At 40.0% G+C, this 20,109-nt stretch overlaps 1 protein-coding gene across 4 annotated transcripts in view; it reads left to right on the top strand.

The window, feature by feature from the left end:
* Positions 1–20,109, top strand: part of Shroom2 (shroom family member 2) — a 172,032-nt gene that overhangs the window by 105,161 nt on the left and 46,762 nt on the right. For 3 of the 4 annotated variants that reach the window (XM_006256817.4, XM_006256816.5, NM_001047893.3), the window contains exon 3: positions 3,621–3,752. The exons of the other annotated variant lie outside the window; for it this stretch is intronic. In XM_006256817.4, the coding sequence (XP_006256879.1) occupies positions 3,621–3,752 (132 nt within the window). The remainder of the gene's footprint in view (positions 1–3,620; positions 3,753–20,109) is intronic. 4 annotated transcript variants of the gene reach the window in all.

Raw genomic sequence — 20,109 nt, 5'->3', positions numbered from 1 at the left:
ATTATCTCTAGTGTTACTTTGTTCTGCTATTTCTGACAGTGGCCAGACTGCCCTATAAGCCTGTGCGTCAGGAGTGCTGTAGACCTGTTTTCCTGTTTTCTTTCAGCCTGTTATGGGGACAGAGTGTTCTGCTTTCGGGCGTGTAGTTATTCCTCTCTACAGGTCTTCACCTGTTCCTGTGGGCCTGTGTCTTGAGTTCACCAGGCAGGTCACTTGCAGCAGAAAAGTTGGTCTTACCTGTGGTCCCGAGGCGCAAGTTCGCTCGCGGGGTGCTGCCCAGGAGCTCTCTGTGGTGGCAGCAGCCAGGAAGATCTGCGCCACCGTTTCCGGGAGCTTCAGTGCACCAGGGTTCCAGATGGTGTTTGGTGTTTTTCTCTGGCATCCGAGATGTGTGTGCAGTGTGCAGTCTCTTCTGGTTTCCCAGGCGTGTCTGCCTCTCTGAAGGTTTAGCTCTCCCTCCCATGGGATTTGGGTGCAGAGAGCTGTTAATCCGGTCTCGAAATTATTTTTTTAAATGATGTAAATTCAGTTGTTGTACATTTAAGGCAGTTGATTTCAGGAAAAGTTACTAGAGTATCAACAGTAAAATCTTCTTGGTCTTTGCATGATCTAGAAACTGAGTACAAACTCAGTGCTATTAGCCACTTGCTCTTTGTCGCTTCTGCTGTGGCATACAGTGGGTTATATCTGTGTCCTACTCCCTGTACCCATATTACTAGGGGTCACTGGTTTTAAGCCCATGCATGGGAGGAAACAAGAGAGCCTTGTTTGTAAGTGGATGTCAAATGTTCTAGACACCTGAGAATGGGTGGAACTAGTGGGCCAGTAGGTGGCATCAGAGAACATACCATTTCCTCAGAATCGTCAATGACAAGCTAGCTAGCCTCTAGATGCTGTTTCTTATTAATACAACCCCAGTTGTTTCTTGGCATCTGAAATGCCAGCTTGCCTGATGTAATTGATTCCAAAATGTGTTCATGGTATACCAGTAAATTCAGAAGATGTGAAAGCAATCACATGCACATTGGGAAAATTTTACCGGAATATAACTCTTTTCTCTATATATCTTCATTTGTTTATTTAAAAAAATAGTCCCCATAAGCACAGTAACCCTAACTCTTTTTGACATCCTCACTATTCTTGTTATCTTCATTTACCCCTTCTTACTCTTTGTCTTTATTGGTTTACCTCAAACAGTCCCACTAAGATCTTAGCTGCTGACTATGTATTGACATTGGCATATCTATTGTACATTGTCTTTTAAATATCAATAGTGTTATTGTGTGTGTGTGTGTGTGTGTGTGTGTGTGTGTGTGTGTGTGTGTGTGTATGATGTATATGTGCACTGTGTAGTTGTGGAGGCTAGAGGAAAACCTTGAGACATCCGTGTTCTTCCATCTTTATGTGGCTTCTGGGGATGGAACTCAGGGTCTCATGTTTGTGTGGCAAGTGCCTTTTTCCAGTCTTGTGTCATCTTCCTAGCTCTGTGTATTGTCCTTTTAAGAACCTTTTGGATTGTTGTACAAACTTTTCAAAGATATATTTCTGTCTTTTCTTAGTCCATTCCCTCTAGACTTAAAGAACCTCTCCCAGCTACCACACACACACACACACACACACACACACACACACACGCCCTCCTAGGTGTGGTGGAGAGCCCTCTTCCATAGTTCTGGATCTGTCATGCTAACTAATGACTCTTACAAGGCTTTCTTCAGAGAAAACATTCCAAAACAGCCAGGAAGAAGTTACAGGCTTCCTACAATCGTGCTCAAATTCTTTAGAGCATTATTTCTTCCCATTCTGTTATCTTTATTTTAAGAAATAAGTGGGGTCTTATACAGTGAACTCAGGCTTGCTGGGAAGTTACTATGTAGCCCAAGCTAGGCTCCAGCTTACAGCAGTCCTTCTGCTTCAGCTTTCTGAGTGCTGGGATTATAGGTAAGAGATAATACACCTGCCTCCATTCTGTTACTTGCTGGTTACCCAAAGCAAGCTCACATTGAAGGAGAAGAGGTACAAAGACAACTAATGGGAGGGTAGCAAAGCTGTTACAGCCACTTTAAATTTACTACACATTTTGTAAAAAAAAAAAAAACCACACATTTATTGCTACTATTTTAGAATTTGCTTACTAATAGTAGTTTTGCTAAACATTGCTCTCCCATGGCCTCAGCTACTATCTCAAGGCATTCTAATAGAGATGCAAATAGTGTCATCATAGGTGAGGCATTTCCTTTCCTTTGCCATATTTTCCCTTCCCTCTGCCCTCATGTTCAATCAGTCTAGTTCATTTTTCTTATCAGTTAACTGAAAAGAGAGATATGTCAATTAACTGAAAAGCTATAGATATTATAACATAGGAAACCTCAGCAGAAATGAACTGCATGTAGTTAGAGCCTTACTTCTGAAGATTTTTAGGAATTCTGTGAGGTACATTCCTGATTTTGTAATTCCTTATTACTTCAGAGGTATGATAGAGTTGTCCCTAGTACCTGTAAAATGATCATAAGTCAACATTTTTTTGCTCCTTGCATACCCATTAAGATTATACAAGTAGGAGCTGGAGAGATGGCTCAGTGGTTAAGAGCACTGACTTCACTTCAAGAGGTCCTGAGTTCAAATCCCAGCAACCACATGGTGGCTCACAACCATCTGTAATGGGATCTGATGCCCTCTTCTGGTGTGTCTGAGGACAGCAACAGTGTACTTAAATAAATAAATAAATAAATCTTTAAAAAAGACTACAAGTCATTAAAAGGTTTGTGTTATAATGCTTTTCAGTTTTATCTTAGAATATATTCTTTACTATATAACACCCTTTTTTGTTTGTTTTTTATATAACACCCTTTAATATTTTTTTTGCCTGTGGGAGTAAATATCTAGTCTGTTAGTTACCTAAACCTGTTCTGTGGATTCTTTTGACATTATTGACTGACTCAAAAACTGTCTACTGTGAGGTCATTTCTATCTTAAATTGGAGGTTTGAGAGGTAAGGGTAGCTTCATGCAGTGACTTTGGAGTTGAAGGGACTTTGGGTGGATCTCAATGTTTGTGGTATTCTCTTGCATGTGTTGTTGTTTTGGGGGTTCTATGGATCAGTTCCAAGGCCTCATTCATACATAATCTGTCTTAAAAAACACTCACAAAGAACAATAACAAAATAAGAGGTGGAGATATAGCATAGTTGGTAGAAGGTTGCCTAGTATATAGAAAACTCCAAGTTCTATCACCAGCACTGCATAAAACTGGGCTTCAGGTGCTCCTGAGGATTCAGGGGTAGAGGTACGGGGATCAGAAGTTCAAGGCTAGCCCTGGGTATATCAGACATTGTCTCAAAAATGTTTATAACATTTCTACCTGGTAAACAATAATCTTATCCATTTATGGAGAAATAAATAAAAACTAAAGGTGGTTTTAGAGCCTATCATTTCCACTCTGAATCATAGCAATTTGGTCATTAGCGACCATCTGAAATAATGTGCATGCCCATATATTATAGAAGGCAGCTATAAGCCATGTGTGTCGGGTGGCAACAGATTAGTTTCCTTTGTTGGGTCCTGCTATTGTCCTGGACAGGAAGGAGTGTGTGAAGTCCCTTTGTCTGCATTTCTTTCCAGGAAAAGTGATCCAAGTTGGAGGCCTCACTCCTGGCATGCTACCAAGTACTTCGATGTCCACCCTGAGCCACCAGTCTCACTGTTTCTGAACTCCAGCAGTTCCCCTTCCTGGAAGAGCCAGCACCAGGCTAGGTAGGTACTCTTTCACAAGTCCAGACACCATGTAACTATGACATTCTGTGAGTACTCAGAGATTCAGAGTTTTGGGACTTAATTTCAGAACAGTCAAGGCTACTGATCCTCAATTAGGATTTGAACTGAATATTTCACTGAGCACAGAAACATCTGACAATAGAAAATTAAGTGGCAAGACAAAGGATGAACGAGCTTTTTTCCTCATTTCTGAGTGTTTCTTTTTCTTTATTGGATTTTTTAAATTTACATTTCAAATGCTAGTCCCTTTCCTGGTTTCCTGTCCATAAGCCCCCTATCCCATCACCCTTCCCCCTTCTTTTTATCTTTTTTTTTATCTTTTTTTTTTCTTTTTTTTTTTTTTTTTTTTTTTTCCGGAGCTGGGGACCGAACCCAGGGCCTTGTGCTCGCTAGGCAAGCGCTCTACCTCTGAGCTAAATCCCCAACCCCACCCTTCCCGCTTCTTTTGAGAGGATATTCTTCCTCTCCAAGCACCCCCCTTTCCTGACTCCCCGCCCTGACATTCCGCTACACTGGGGGATCCAGCCATGGCAGGACCAAGGGCTTCTTCCATTGGTGCCCAACAAGGCCATCCTCTGCTACCTATGCAGCTGGAGCTATGGGTCTGTTCATGTGTACTCTGGGTAGTGGTTAAGTCCCTGGGAACTCTGGTTGATTGCCCTTATGGGGTTGCAAGCCCCTTCACTGTCTTCAGGAGTCCTTTCTCTAATTCCTCCAATGAGGACCCCGTTCTCAGTTCAGTGGTTTGCTGCTGGCATTTACCTCTGTATTCATCCTCTGGCAGAGCCCCTCAGAAGGCAGCTGTATCAGGCTCCTGTCAGCATGCACTTTTTGGCTTCATCAATATTACCTAGGTTTGCTGTTGTATCTTTATGGGCTGGATCCTGAGGTGGGGCAGGCGCTGAATGGCCATTCCTTCAGTCTTTGCGCCACACTTTGTCTCCATATCCCCTCCTATGAATATTTTTGTTCCCCCCTTTAAGTAGAACTGAAGCATTTGTGGTCGTCCTCCTTCTTGAGCATCATGTGGTCTGTGGATTGTATCTTGGGTAATCTGAGCTTTTGGGCTAATATCCACGTATCAGTGAGTGCATACCATGAGGATTTTTTGGTGCTTGGGTTACCTCACTCCAGATGATATTTTCCAGTTCCAACCATTTGCCTATGAATTTCATAAAGTCATTGTTTTTGATAGCTGAGTAATATTCCATTGTGTAGATGTACCACATTTTCTGTATCCATTCCTCTGTTGAAGGGCATCTGGGTTCTTTCCAGCTTCTGGCTATTATAAATAAGGCTGCTATGAACATAGTGGAGCACGTGTCTTTGTTATATGTTGGGGCATCTTTTGGGTATATGCCCAAGAGAGGTATAGCTGGATCCTCAGGCAGTTCAATGTCCAATTTTCTGAGGAACCTCCAGGCTGATTTCCAGAATGGTTGTACCAGTGTGCAATCCCACCAACAGTGGAGGAGTGTTCCTCTTTCTCCACGTCCTCGCCAGCATTTGCTGTCACCTGAGTTTTTGATCTTAGCCATTCTCACTGGTGTGAGGTGAAATCTCAGGGTTGTTTTGATTTGCATTTCCCTTATGACTAAAGATATTGAACATTTCTTTAGATGCTTCTCAACCATTCAGCATGCCTCACCTGTGAATTCTTTGTTTAGCTCTGAACCCAATTTTTCAATAGGGTTATTTGACTCCCTGCAGTCTAACTTACTGAGTTCTTTGTATATTTTGGATATAAGGCTTCTATCTGTTGTAGGACTGGTAAAGATCTTTTCCCAATCTGTTGGTTGCTGTTTTGTCCTAACCATAGTGTCCTTTGTCTTACAGAAGCTTTGCAGTTTTATGAGATCCCATTTGTCGATTCTTGATCTTAGAGCATAAGCCATTGGTGTTTTGTTCAGGAAATTTTTCCAGTGCCCATGTGTTCCAGATGCTTCCCTAGTTTTTCTTCTATTAGTTTGAGTGTATCTGGTTTGATGTGGAGGTCCTTGATCCACTTGGACTTAAGCTTTGTACAGGGTGATAATAATGGATCGATCTGCATTCTTCTACATGTTGACCTCCAGTTGAACCAGCACCATTTGATGAAAATGCTATCTTTCTTCCATTGAATGGTTTTAGCTCCTTTGTCAAAGATCAAGTGACCATAGGTTTCTGGGTTCATTTCTGGTTCTTCAATTCTATTCCATTGGTCTATCTGTCTGTCTCTGTACTGATGCCATACAGGTTTTTTTTATCATTATTGCTCTATAATATATCTTGAAGTCAGGGATGGTGATTCCCTGAGAAGTTCTTTTATTGTTGAGGATAGTTTTCACTATCCTGGATTTTTGGTTATGAATTTGTAAATTGCTCTTTCTAACTCTATGAAGAATTGAGTTGGAATTTTGCTGGGGATTGCATTGAATCTGTAGATTGCTTTTTGGCAAGAAGGCCATTTTTACTATATTAATCCTGCCAATCCATGAGCATGGGAGATCTTTCCATCTTCTAAGATCTTCAATTTCTTTCTTCAGAGACTTGAAGTTCTTGTCGTACAGAACTTTCACTTGCTTGGTTAAAGTCACACCGAGGTATTTTGTATTATTTGTGACTATTGTGAATGGTGTCATTTCCCTAATTTCTTTCTCAACCTGTTTATTCTTTGAGTAGAGAAAGGCTACTGATTTATTTGAGTTAATTTTATGCCCAGGCACTTTTCTGAAGTTGTTTATCAGGCTTAGTGGTTCTCTGGTGGAACTTTTGGGGGTGTCTTAAGTATACTATTATATCATCTGCAAATAGTGATATTTGACTTCCTCCTTTTCAATTTGCATCCCTTTCACTGATTGCTCTGGCTAGGACTTCAAGAACTATATTGAATTAGTAGGGAGAGAGTGGGCAGCCTTGTCTAATCCCTGATTTTAGTGGGATTGCTTCAAGTTTTTCTCCATTTAGTTTAATATTAGCTACAGGTTTGCTGTATATTGCTTTTACTATGTTTAGGTATGGGCCTGGAATTCCTGATCCGACCAAGACTTTTAACATGAACGGGTCTTGAATTTTGTCAACAAAAATGTATTAAGTCTTCTATGAAGGTCTGATAGAATTCTTCACTAAACCCATCTGGTCCTGGGCTTTTGTTGGTTGGGAGACCTTTAATAACTGCTTCTATTTCTTTAGGAGTTATGGGTCTGTTTGAGTGGTTTATCTGATCCCAATTTTAATTTTGTACCTGGTATCTGTCTAGAAAATTGTCAATTTCATCCAGATTTTTCTGTTTTGTTGAATATAGGCTTTTGTAGTAGGATCTGATGATTTTTTTTAATTTCCTCAGTTTCTGTTGTTATGTTTCCCTTTTCATTTTTGATTTTGTTAATGGGGATACACTCTCTGTGCCCTCTGATTAGTCTGGCTAAGGGTTTATCTATCTGTTGATTTTCTCAAAGAACCAGCTTTTATTTCTGTTGATTCTTTCTATGGTCCTTTTTGTTTCTACTTGGTTGATTTCAGCTCTGAGTTTGATTATTTCCTGCCTTCTACTCCTCCTGGGTGTATTTGCTTCTTTTTGTTCTAGAGCTTTTAGGTGTGCTGTCAAGCTGCTGACATATGCTCTTTCCTGTTTCCTTTTGGAGGCACTCAGAGCTATGAGTTTTCCTCTTAGCACAGCTTTCATTGTGTCCCATAAGTTTGGGTATGGTGTGCCTTCATTTTCATTAAATTCTGAAACATTTTAATTTCTTTATTTCTTCCTTGAGTAGATCATTGTTCAACTTCTATGTCTATATGGGCTTTCTGTCGTTTTTGTTGTTATTGAAGACCAGCCTTAGTCTGTGGTGATCTGATAGGATGCATAGAATTATTTCAGTCTTTTTGCATCTTTTGAGGTCTGTTTTGTGACTGATTATATGGTCAATTTTGGAGATGGTACCATGAGATCCTAAGAAGGTGTATTCTTTTGTTTTAGGATGGAATGCTCTATAAATGTTAAATCCATTTGGTTGATAACTTCTATTAGTCTGTCTATGTCTCTGTTTAATTTCTGTTTCCATGATCTGTCCATTGAAGAGAGTGGAGTGTTGAAATCTTCCACTATTATTATGTGAGATGCATTGTGTGATTTGAGCTTTAGTAAGGTTTACTTTATAAATATAGGTGCCCTTGCATTTGGAGCATAGATATGTAGGATTCAGAGTTCATCTTGGTGGATTTTGTCTTTAATGAATATGAAATGTCCTTCCTTATCTTTTTTGATAACATTTGGTCAAAAGTCATTTTTATTTGATATTAGAATGGCTACTTCAGCTTGTTTCTGGGGACCATTTGATTGGAATTTTTATTCCAGCGTTTTACTCTGAGGTACTGTCTTTCTTTATCACTGAGGGGTGTTTCCAGTATGTAGCAAAATGCTGGGTCCTCTTTCCATATCCAGACTGTTAGTCTATGTCCTTTTATTTGGGAATTAAGTCCATTGATGTTAAGAGATATTAAGGAATAGTGATTGTTGTTTCCTGTTATTTTTGTTGTTAGAGGGGGAATTATGTTTGCATGTCTCTCTTCTATTGGTTTCATTGCAAGGAGATTACTTACTTGCTTTTTCTAGGGTGTAGTTTCCCTCCTTGTGTTGGAGTTTTCCATCCATTATCCTTTGTAGGACTGACTTTGTGGAAAGACATTGTGTAAATTTGGTTTTGTCATGGAATATCTTGGTTTCTCTCCATCTATGTTAATTGAGAGTTTTGCAGGATACAGTAACCTGGGCTGGCATTTGTGTTCTCTTAGGGTCTGTATGACATCTGTCCAGGATCTTCTGGCTTTCATAGTCTTTGCTGAGAAGTCTGGAGTGATTCTGATAGGTCTGCCTTTGTATGTTACTTGACCTTTTTCCCTTACTGCTTTTAATATTCTTTTTTTGTTTTGTGCATTTAGTGTTTTGACTATTATGTGACAGGAGGAATTTCTTTTCTTGTCCAATCTATTTGGAGTTCTGTAGGCTTCTTGTATGTTTATGGGCATCTCTCTCTTTAGGTTAGGGAAGTTTTCTTCTATGATTTTGTTGAAGATAATTACTGGCCCTTTAAGTTGGGAATCTTCTGTTTCTTTTATATCTATTATTCTTAGGTTTGATCTTCTCATTGTGTCTTGGATTTTCTGGATGTTTTGGGCTAGGAGCTTTTTTGCGTTTTACATTTTCTTTGACTATTGTGTCACTGTTTTCTGTGGTATCATGTGCTCCTGAGATTCTCTCCTCTAATGTCTTGTATTCTGTTAGTGTTGCTTTTATCTATGACTCCTGATCTCTTCCCTAGTTTTTCTATCTCCAGGGTTGTCTCCCTTTGTGCTTTCTTTATTGTTTCCATTTCCATTTTTATTTTTTTTCTCTCTTCTTTTTTTTTTTTTCATTAACTTGAGTATTTCTTATATACATTTCGAGTGTTATTCCCTTTCCCGGTTTCCGGGCAAACATCCCCCTCCCCCCTCCCCTTCCTTATGGGTGTCCCCCTCCCAACCCTTCCCCCATTGCCACCCTCCCCCCATAGACTAGTTCACGGGGGGTTCAGTCTTAGCAGGACCCAGGGCTTCCCCTTCCACTGGTGCTCTTACTAGGATATTCATTGCTACCTATGGGGTCAGAGTCCAGGGTCAGTCCATGTATAGTCTTTAGGTAGTGGCTTAGTCCCTGGAAGCTCTGGTTGCTTGGCATTGTTGTACTCGAGCCCCTTCAAGCTCTTCCAGTTCTTTCTCTGATTCCTTCAATAGGGGACCTATTCTCAGTTCAGTGGTTTGCTGCTGGCATTCGCCTCTGTATTTGCTGTATTCTGGCTGTGTCTCTCAGGAGCGATCTACATCCGGCTCCTGTCGGTCTGCACTTCTTTGCTTCATCCATCTTGTCTAATTGGGTGGCTGTATATGTATGGGCCACATGTGGGGCAGGCTCTGAATGGGTGTTCCTTCAGTCTCTGTTTTAATCTTTGCCTCTCCCTTCCCTGCCAAGGGTATTCGTTTTCCTCATTTAAAGAAGGAGTGAAGCATTCACATTTTGATCATCTGTCTTGAGTTTCGTTTGTTCTAGGGATCTAGGGTAATTCAAGCATTTGGGCTAATAGCCACTTATCAATGAGTGCATACCATGTATGTCTTTCTGTGATTGGGTTAGCTCACTCAGGATGATATTTTCCAGTTCCAACCATTTGCCTACGAATTTCATAAACTCGTTGTTTTTGATAGCTGAGTAATATTCCATTGTGTAGATGTACCACATTTTCTGTATCCATTCCTCTGTTGAAGGGCATCTGGGTTCTTTCCAGTTTCTGGCTATTATAAATAAGGCTGCGATGAACATAGTGGAGCACGTGTCTCTTTTATATGTTGAGGCATCTTTTGGGTATATGCCCAAGAGAGGTATAGCTGGATCCTCAGGCAGTTCAATGTCCAATTTTCTGAGGAACCTCCAGACTGATTTCCAGAATGGTTTTACTAGTCTGCAATCCCACCAACAATGGAGGAGTGTTCCTCTTTCTCCACATCCTCGCCAGCATCTGCTGTCACCTGAGTTTTTGATCTTAGCCAATCGCACTGGTGTGAGGTGAAATCTCAGGGTTGTTTTGATTTGCATTTCCCTTATGACTAAAGATGTTGAACATTTCTTTAGGTGTTTCTCAGCCATTCGGCATTCCTCAGCTGTGAATTCTTTGTTTAGCTCTGAACCCCATTTTTTAATAGGGTTATTTGTTTCCCTGCGGTCTAACTTCTTGAGTTCTTTGTATATTTTGGATATAAGGCCTCTATCTGTTGTAGGATTGGTAAAGATCTTTTCCCAATCTGTTGGTTGCCGTTTTGTCCTAACCACAGTGTCCTTTGCCTTACAGAAGCTTTGCAGTTTTATGAGATCCCATTTGTCGATTCTTGATCTTAGAGCATAAGCCATTGGTGTTTTGTTCAGGAAATTTTTTCCAGTGCCCATGTGTTCCAGATGCTTCCCTAGTTTTTCTTCTATTAGTTTGAGTGTGTCTGGTTTGATGTGGAGGTCCTTGATCCACTTGGACTTAAGCTTTGTACAGGGTGATAAGCATGGATCGATCTGCATTCTTCTACATGTTGCCCTCCAGTTGAACCAGCACCATTTGCTGAAAATGCTATCTTTTTTCCATTGGATGGTTTTGGCTCCTTTGTCAAAAATCAAGTGACCATAGGTGTGTGGGTTCATTTCTGGGTCTTCAATTCTATTCCATTGGTCTATCTGTCTGTCTCTGTACCAATACCATGCAGTTTTTATCACTATTGCTCTGTAATACTGCTTGAGTTCAGGGATAGTGATTCCCCCTGAAGTCCTTTTATTGTTGAGGATAGCTTTAGCTATCCTGGGTTTTTTGTTATTCCAGAAGAATTTGCAAATTGTTCTGTCTAACTCTTTGAAGAATTGGATTGGTATTTTGATGGGGATTGCATTGAATCTGTAAATTGCTTTTGGTAAAATGGCCATTTTTATTATATTAATCCTGCCAATCCATGAGCATGGGAGATCTTTCCATCTTCTGAGGTCTTCTTCAATTTCTTTCTTCAGAGTCTTGAAGTTCTTATTGTACAGATCTTTTACTTGCTTGGTTAAAGTCACACCGAGGTACTTTATATTATTTGGGTCTATTATGAAGGGTGTCGTTTCCCTAATTTCTTTCTCGGCTTGTTTCTCTTTTGTATAGAGGAAGGCTACTGATTTATTTGAGTTAATTTTATACCCAGCCACTTTGCTGAAGTTGTTTATCAGCTTTAGTAGTTCTCTGGTGGAACTTTTGGGATCACTTAAATATACTATCATGTCATCTGCAAATAGTGATATTTTGACCTCTTCTTTTCCGATCTGTAGCCCCTTGATCTCCTTTTGTTGTCTGATTGCTCTGGCTAGAACTTCAAGAACTATATTGAATAAGTAGGGAGAGAGTGGGCAGCCTTGTCTAGTCCCTGATTTTAGTGGGATTGCTTCAAGTTTCTCTCCATTTAGTTTAATGTTAGCAACTGGTTTGCTGTATATGGCTTTTACTATGTTCAGGTATGGGCCTTGAATTCCTATTCTTTCCAGGACTTTTATCATGAAGGGGTGTTGAATTTTGTCAAATGCTTTCTCAGCATCTAATGAAATGATCATGTGGTTCTGTTCTTTCAGTTTGTTTATATAATGGATCACGTTGATGGTTTTCCGTATATTAAACCATCCCTGCATGCCTGGGATGAAGCCTACTTGATCATGGTGGATGATTGTTTTGATGTGCTCTTGAATTCGGTTTGCCAGAATTTTATTGAGTATTTTTGCGTCGATATTCATAAGGGAAATTGGTCTGAAGTTCTCTTTCTTTGTTGTGTCTTTGTGTGGTTTAGGTATAAGAGTAATTGTGGCTTCGTAGAAGGAATTCGGTAGGGCTCCATCTGTTTCAATTTTGTGGAATAGTTTGGATAATATTGGTATGAGGTCTTCTATGAAGGTTTGATAGAATTCTGCACTAAACCCGTCTGGACCTGGACTCTTTTTGGTTGGGAGACCTTTAATGACTGCTTCTATTTCCTTAGGAGTTATGGGGTTGTTGAACTGGTTTATCTGTTCCTGATTTAACTTCGATACCTGGTATCTGTCTAGGAAATTGTCCATTTCCTGAAGATTTTCAAATTTTGTTGAATATAGGTTTTTATAGTAAGATCTGATGATTTTTTGAATTTCCTCTGAATCTGTGGTTATGTCTCCCTTTTCATTTCTGATTTTGTTAATTTGGACGCACTCTCTGTGTCCTCTCGTTAGTCTGGCTAAGGGTTTATCTATCTTGTTGATTTTCTCAAAGAACCAACTTTTGGTTCTGTTGATTCTTTCTATGGTCCTTTTTGTTTCTACTTGGTTGATTTCAGCTCTGAGTTTGATTATCCTGCCTTCTGCTCCTCCTGGGTGTATTTGCTTCTTTTTGTTCTAGAGCTTTTAGGTGTGCTGTCAAGCTGCTGACATATGCTCTTTCCTGTTTCTTTCTGCAGGCACTCAGCGCTATGAGTTTTCCTCTTAGCACAGCTTTCATTGTGTCCCATAAGTTTGAGTATGTTGTACCTTCATTTTCATTAAATTCTAAAAAGTTTTTAATTTCTTTCTTTATTTCTTCCTTGACCAGGTTATCATTGAGTAGAGCATTGTTCAATTTCCAAGTGTATGTGGGCATTCTTCCCTTATTGTTATTGAAGACCAGTTTTAGGCCGTGGTGGTCCGATAGCACGCATGGGATTATTTCTATCTTTCTGTACCTGTTGAGGCCCGTTTTTTGACCAATTATATGGTCAATTTTGGAGAAAGTACCATGAGGAGCTGAGAAGAAGGTATATCCTTTTGCTTTAGGATAGAATGTTCTATAAATATCCGTTAAGTCCATTTGGCTCATGACTTCTCTTAGTCTGTCGACATCACTGTTTAATTTCTGTTTCCATGATCTGTCCATTGATGAGAGTGGGGTGTTGAAATCTCCCACTATTATTGTGTGAGGTGCAATGTGTGTTTTGAGCTTTAGTAAGGTTTCTTTTACGTATGTAGGTGCCCTTGTATTTGGGGCATAGATATTTAGGATTGAGAGTTCATCTTGGTGGATTTTTCCTTTGATGAATATGAAGTGTCCTTCCTTATCTTTTTTGATGACTTTTAGTTGGAAATTGATTTTATTTGATATTAGAATGGCTACTCCAGCTTGCTTCTTCTGACCATTTGCTTGGAAAGTTGTTTTCCAGCCTTTCACTCTGAGGTAGTGTCTGTCTTTGTCTCTGAGGTGTGTTTCCTGTAGGCAGCAGAATGCAGGGTCCTCGTTGCGTATCCAGTTGTTAATCTATGTCTTTTTATTGGGGAGTTGAGGCCATTGATATTGAGAGATATTAAGGAATAGTGATTATTGTTTCCCTTTATATTCATATTTGGATGTGAGGTTATGTTTGTGTGCTTTCATTCTCTTTGTTTTGTTGCCAAGACGATTAGTTTCTTGCTTCTTCTAGGGTATAGCTTGCCTCCTTATGGTGGGCTTTACCATTTATTATCCTTTGTAGTGCTGGATTTGTAGAAAGATATTGTGTAAATTTGGTTTTGTCATGGAATATCTTGGTTTCTCCATCAATGTTAATTGAGAGTTTTGCTGGATACAGTAACCTGGGCTGGCATTTGTGTTCTCTTAGGGTCTGTATGACATCAGTCCAGGATCTTCTGGCCTTCATAGTTTCTGGCGAGAAGTCTGGTGTGATTCTGATAGGTCTCCCTTTATATGTTACTTGACCTTTTTCCCTTACTGCTTTTAATATTCTTTCTTTATTTTGTGCGTTTGGTGTTTTGACAATTATGTGACGGGAGGTGTTTCTTTTCTGGTCCAATCTATTTGGAGTTCTGTAGGCTTCTTGTATGTCTATGGGTATCTCTTTTTTTAGGTTAGGGAAGTTTTCTTCTATGATTTTGTTGAAGATATTTACTGGTCCTTTGAGCTGGGAGTCTTCACTCTCTTCTATACCTATTATCCTTAGGTTTGATCTTCTCATTGAGTCCTGGATTTCCTGTATGTTTTGGACCAGTAGCTTTTTCCGCTTTACATTATCTTTGACAGTTGAGTCAATGATTTCTATGGAATCTTCTGCTCCTGAGATTCTCTCTTCCATCTCTTGTATTCTGTTGGTGAGGTTTGTATCTACAGCTCCTTGTCTCTTCTTTTGGTTTTCTATATCCAGGGTTGTTTCCATGTGTTCTTTCTTGATTGCTTCTATTTCCATTTTTAATTCCTTCAACTGTTTGATTGTGTTTTCCTGGAATTCTTTCAGGGATTTTTGCGATTCCTCTCTGTAGGCTTCTACTTGTTTATTAATGTTTTCCTGTGTTTCCCTAAGTGTGTTCATGTCTTTCTTGAAGTCCTCCAGCATCATGATCAAATATGATTTTGAAACTAGATCTTGCTTTTCTGGTGTGTTTGGATATTCCATGTTTGTTTTGGTGGGAGAATTGGGCTCCGATGATGCATTGTAGTCTTGGTTTCTGTTGCTTGGGTTCCTGCGCTTGCCTCTCGCCATCAGATTATCTCTAGTGTTACTTTGTTCTGCTATTTCTGACAGTGGCTAGACTGTCCTATAAGCCTGTGTGTCAGGAGTGCTGTAGACCTGTTTTCCTCTCTTTCAGTCAGTTATGGGGACAGAGTGTTCTGCTTTCGGGTGTGTAGTTTTTCCTCTCTACAGGTCTTCAGCTGTTCCTGTGTGCCTGTGTCTTGAGTTCACCAGGCAGCTTTCTTGCAGCAGAAAATTTGGTCTTACCTGTGGTCCTGAGGCTCAAGTAGGCTCGTGGGGTGCTGCCCAGGGGCTCTCTGCAGCGGCAGCAACCAGGAAGACCTGTGCCGCCCCTTCCGGGAGCTTCAGTGCACCAGGGTTCCAGATGGTCTTTGGCTTTTTCCTCTGGCGTCCGAGATGTGTGTGCAGGGAGCAGTCTCTTCTGGTTTCCCAGGCTTGTCTGCCTCTCTGAAGGTTTAGCTCTCCCTCCCACGGGGTTTGGGTGCAGAGAACTGTTTATCCGGTCTGTTTCTTTCAGGTTCCGGCGGTGTCTCAGGCTGGTGTCCTGCCGCTCCTGGGCCCTCCCCCACGGGAGCCCAGAGGCCTTATACAGTTTCCTCTTGGGCCAGGGATGTGGGCAGGGGTGAGCAGTGTTGGTGGTCTCTTCCGCTCTGCAGCCTCAGGAGTGCCCACCTGACCAGGCGGTTGGGTCTCTCTCTCACCGGGTCTGGGAGCAGAGAGCTGCTGCCCATTTCCATTTTTAAATCCTGGTTGGTTTTGTTCAATTCCTTCACCGGTTTGGTTGTGTTTTCCTGTAATTCTTTAAGGGATTTTTTGTTTTTCCTCTTTAAGGGCTTCTACTTGCTTACCCCTTACCCATGTCGTCCTGTATTTCTTTAAGGGAGTTATTTATGTCCTTCTTAAATTCCTCTATCATCATCAGGAGATGTAATTTTTAAGTCTAAAGCTTGCTTTTCCTGTCTGTTGAGATATCTAGTATTTGCTTTGGTGGGAGAACTGGGCTCTAAAGTTGCCAAGTAATTTTGGTTTCTGATGCTTAGGTTCCTGTGCTTGCCTCTCACCATCAGGTTGTCTCTGGTGTTGGCTGGTCTTGCTGTTTCTGACAGTGGCTTGACCCTCCTGTAAGACTGTGTGACAGCACTCCTGTAGACCTCTTTTCCTACAGTAGGAACTGGGCCCAAAGAGCTGTGGTACTGGTTCAGCTACGTGCACAGACAGAAACTGGTAGGGTCCTGTCCCATACTGCTTCTGGGTTTGTGGGTCCTGAGCCCTCCATGCGGGTTGCTAGCAGCAGAAGACTTGGTCTTACCTCTTCTCTCAGGTGTTTCAGTACTCTGGGAGACTGGATTTCAGGTCTGGAAGCAGGCAAAAACTGGAAGGGTCCTACCCCTGACTGCTCCTTAGCTTCTTGGGCCTCTTAAGCCAAGATTGTGAGCAGAAGTGGTTTCTCCCCTGAGCTCTCAGAAATGTCTGCAGTTCTGAGAGTTCAGTTCTCTCCCCCACAGAATGTGGATACAGAGACCTGTGGGACCATTGTGAGTGTTTCTTAAGGAAGCTTCAGTTTTTATTCTTCTTGTGGAGTCCTATGAGACCGTCAACTGTGACATCAAGGATTTGGTGGTCTGAATCCAGCAGGTGGGGTTTCCATTATATCTCTGTTTTCTCAGCTCCTTTTGAAGATATATCCATGCATTGCCAAACAGGTAATATTTATGGGGAGAGTTTACTGTGTCTACATCTACTCTTCAGTACTCTACAAATGCTAGTGATTAAATGTCTCACGTATTCTGATGGAAGCATGGTAGTTATGATGGCTGGTATGATTTTGGCATGTGTTTATTGTGCATGAGTATATCATCATGGCGCTATGAATTATTTTTCTATGTGCTTTTGTGCCTGTGTATGGCTGTGCATGCATGAGCATATTTGCGCATATATGCATCCATGTTATTTTATGAATGTATGTTCATGCAGTCCAGTATGTACATATGAGTGTGCAAGTATAATTTTGTGTGTGTGTATGCTTATAAATACAGTGCATGTCTGTATGTGTTTGAAATAATATTAATATCTTTTACCTTTTCATTACTTTTTATTATATATTAATTTTACTTGTTGACACAGGGTCTCATGTAGATCAGACTTGCTTCAAACTATGCATCCTAGACTGGCCTTGGATTTGATCTTCCTGTCTCTTTAACTCCGAAGTACTAGGATTATAGGCATGTGCTATCATTTGTGTTCAAATTTTCTCTTAATTTAAAAAAAATTATTCATTTTACTTTTAGAAAACAATTCTATTTTCATCATTTTTAACAATGTATATATGTGTATTTGAGTGTGATTTTGTTACTTAGGTGTGGTGCCTGCAGAGGCCTGAAGATTTTGGAACCCTGGAGGTAAAGTTATAGGCAGTTGTAAAATGTTTCTCTGTAAGAGTAGTAAGTCTTCTTAAATGTCAACCCACTTCTCTAGCCCTCTTATTTCTAGCATACAAAATAATGGTTTTCTTTGTATTTTAATACACATACATTGTTGTACTTTGCTTATGTTTACTACCCATTTTTCCATCCCAGTAGCCCCCACCTCCCTCTCCCTCTCCCTCTCCCTCTCCCTCTCCCTCTCCCTCTCCCTCTCCCTCTCCCTCTCCCTCTCCCTCTCCCTCTCCCTCTCCCTCTCCCTCTCCCTCTTTCATTCTGTATAAGAAAAACCATGTACCTCCCACCCCCGCACCATTTCCCCAACTTCTTCATCCTCCTTATTTTTGAGATAGGGTCTCACTATATGTGTTCTGGTTAGTCTGGTAATTGCTAAATAGACTAGATTATCCTTGAACTAGTGACCATCTTCCTACCTAAGCCTTTCAGGTACTAGGATCATAGGTGTGCACCACCATATCTACCCTTTTTCCATCCCCAAATAGAGATGGAACCTAGAGCCATTTGCATAATAGGCACATGTTCTACCAATGTCATGTCCCCAGCTCTGCAATTCCTCTTTTTACAACCATCTCAAATTTCATTGAGTCTGTTAATAAATGCCTATCTGAAAGCAGATTGAAGAGTATAGTGCTTAGTAATGTAAAGGAAGTACTTCTCAAATGCAGTATTACATGATATTCACAACAACAAGACTGGATGGTATTTAGTTTGAAAAACCACAGATTCTCAACTGAGCAAGAAAACAGGGTGAAATATGCTTCATATTTCCTCATTGTAGTGCCTTGAATGTAATAGAATCTTCCACTTACCATCTTAGCCAGTCACCACATTAGAGAAACATCTATACTAGTTACATCTGTGTATAAACTGAGCTTTGTGCTATTTGTATCTGAATGAATTTATGGTAATGAATAATCTAGAACATATTCTATTCATTAGGGACGCAGTCTGTCCTTAAAGAAAATGCTATCAAAGCCAAGTGGTTATCTGTCATCCTTGGATGACTTAGCCAGGTCTGTTTCCTGTTTTTTCCATGCCTGCTATTTTCTTTCTTATCCTTACTCTCCTCTAACATAATATAGTCCCGTTTTTTTTTTTTTATTAAAGCATGGAAAGTCCGGCTTTAAGGATAACATTTGGCATCCTATGAGTAGTTTTGCAAGTAAGAGTCTTACAATCATATATGCACAGTGACTATTCTGTAGAATAATCTCTTTCTCAGTCTATTCATTACCCTGTTTTAGAAACAATCCTGACTAAGACTGTGTGATATGAGTGTGCATGTATAGCCCAAATGAGACTGAAAGGTTTAGTCCTTCATCTAGGCAGAGCAGCACATGATTCTGGTGGTAAAGCCTATTGCTTCTTGTCTCAGTACCCAACTGAGAATTTAAGAATGTAATTAAATATTTGAGAATGGAAAAGAAATGTTCCTGAAATTTCTCATGTAATTCTAAAATTGTTCTCATTTGATGCTTCCTTAAGATGAATTGTGTGCACTACAGCCTGTGTTATAAGGGGTTATTTTCACTGGCTTTGTTAGTTGTTCAGTTCGGCTATTGTAACACAAGATGTAGAAAGAAGAGCATGGGCATGTTTCCATAAAACTTTATACATTGAAATTTGAATTTTATCTAATTAGGACAATCAAGAGAAATATTCCTGTTTTCTTTTCCTCCAACTATTCAAAAATATACAAATAGGTTTGAGCATAGTCCCTACTTTCTCCTCTAGCAGATTCTCAGGGTATTCGGGCTTCTGTTGGGGTTCCTGGTCCATTTAGAATTGAGTTTTTTGTAGGATAAGAGATAAGACTCCACTTTCATTCTTGCAGCTATCTAGTTTGACCAGCACTGTTTGTTGAAGACACAGTCTTTTTTCCAATAGATTTATTGGCCTTTTTTTCTCACAAATTAGGTGGCTGATGGAGTATGGGCAGATACGTGGGTCCTCAATGTTATTCCATCGATAAATATGTCTGCTTTTATATCAGTATTGTGATGTGTTTTTGTTACTATATCTTTGTTGCACAAGTTGAAATCTGGGATGGCGACAACCTCAACATTTTTGTTGTTGTTGTTCAAGATTATTTTAACTATTCTGGGTGTTTGTATTTCCCTGTGAAATTTAAGATTGTTTTTTTCAATTTCTGTGAAGAACTGTGTTGGAATTCTGATGGGAATTGCACTGAGTCTGTAAATTCCTGTTGGTAGAATGACCATTTTCACAATATTCATCCTACCAATTTGTGAACATAGGAGGTTATTCCACCTTCTGGTGCCCTTCTCAGTTTCATTCTGCATTGTCTTAAAGTTCTTATGATACAAGTCTTCCACTTTCTTAGATTTATTCTAAAGGATTTTTTATTTTGTTTTGAACGCTATTATACATGCAATTATTTCTCCATTTCTTGGTGCATGTTTGCAGTTTTTATATAGGAAGGCTATTGATTTTTATATGCTAATTTTACATCCTGCTACTTAGTTGAAAGTGCATTTATCAACTATAGGAGTTTTTTGTGGAATCTTTAGGAATAGAATCCTATTATCTCCACATAAGGGTATTGTGACTTTTTCCTTTCCTTTTTGTATCCCCTATATCTCCTTCTAGCTAAGACTTTAAGTGCTGTACTGAACAAAGTAGGGCAGAGTAGATGTCCTGTCTTGTTCCTGATTTTAATGGAAATATTTTCAGTTTTTTCCATTGGGAAGATGTTGGCTATGGGCTTGGCTTTATTATATATCCCCTGTGTTCCCAGACTCTCCCAAGACTTTTGTCAAGAATGAATGTTGAATTTTGTCAAAGACTTTCGCTGCATCTAATGAAAGATGTCATGTGGTCTCTATTTTTTGAGTCTG

Source organism: Rattus norvegicus, chromosome X, assembly GCF_036323735.1.
Source record: "Rattus norvegicus strain BN/NHsdMcwi chromosome X, GRCr8, whole genome shotgun sequence".
Taxonomy (NCBI): Eukaryota; Metazoa; Chordata; class Mammalia; order Rodentia; family Muridae; genus Rattus; species Rattus norvegicus.
Note: the sequence above shows the minus strand (reverse complement) of the source record. Positions and strands in the feature narration are given on the sequence as shown.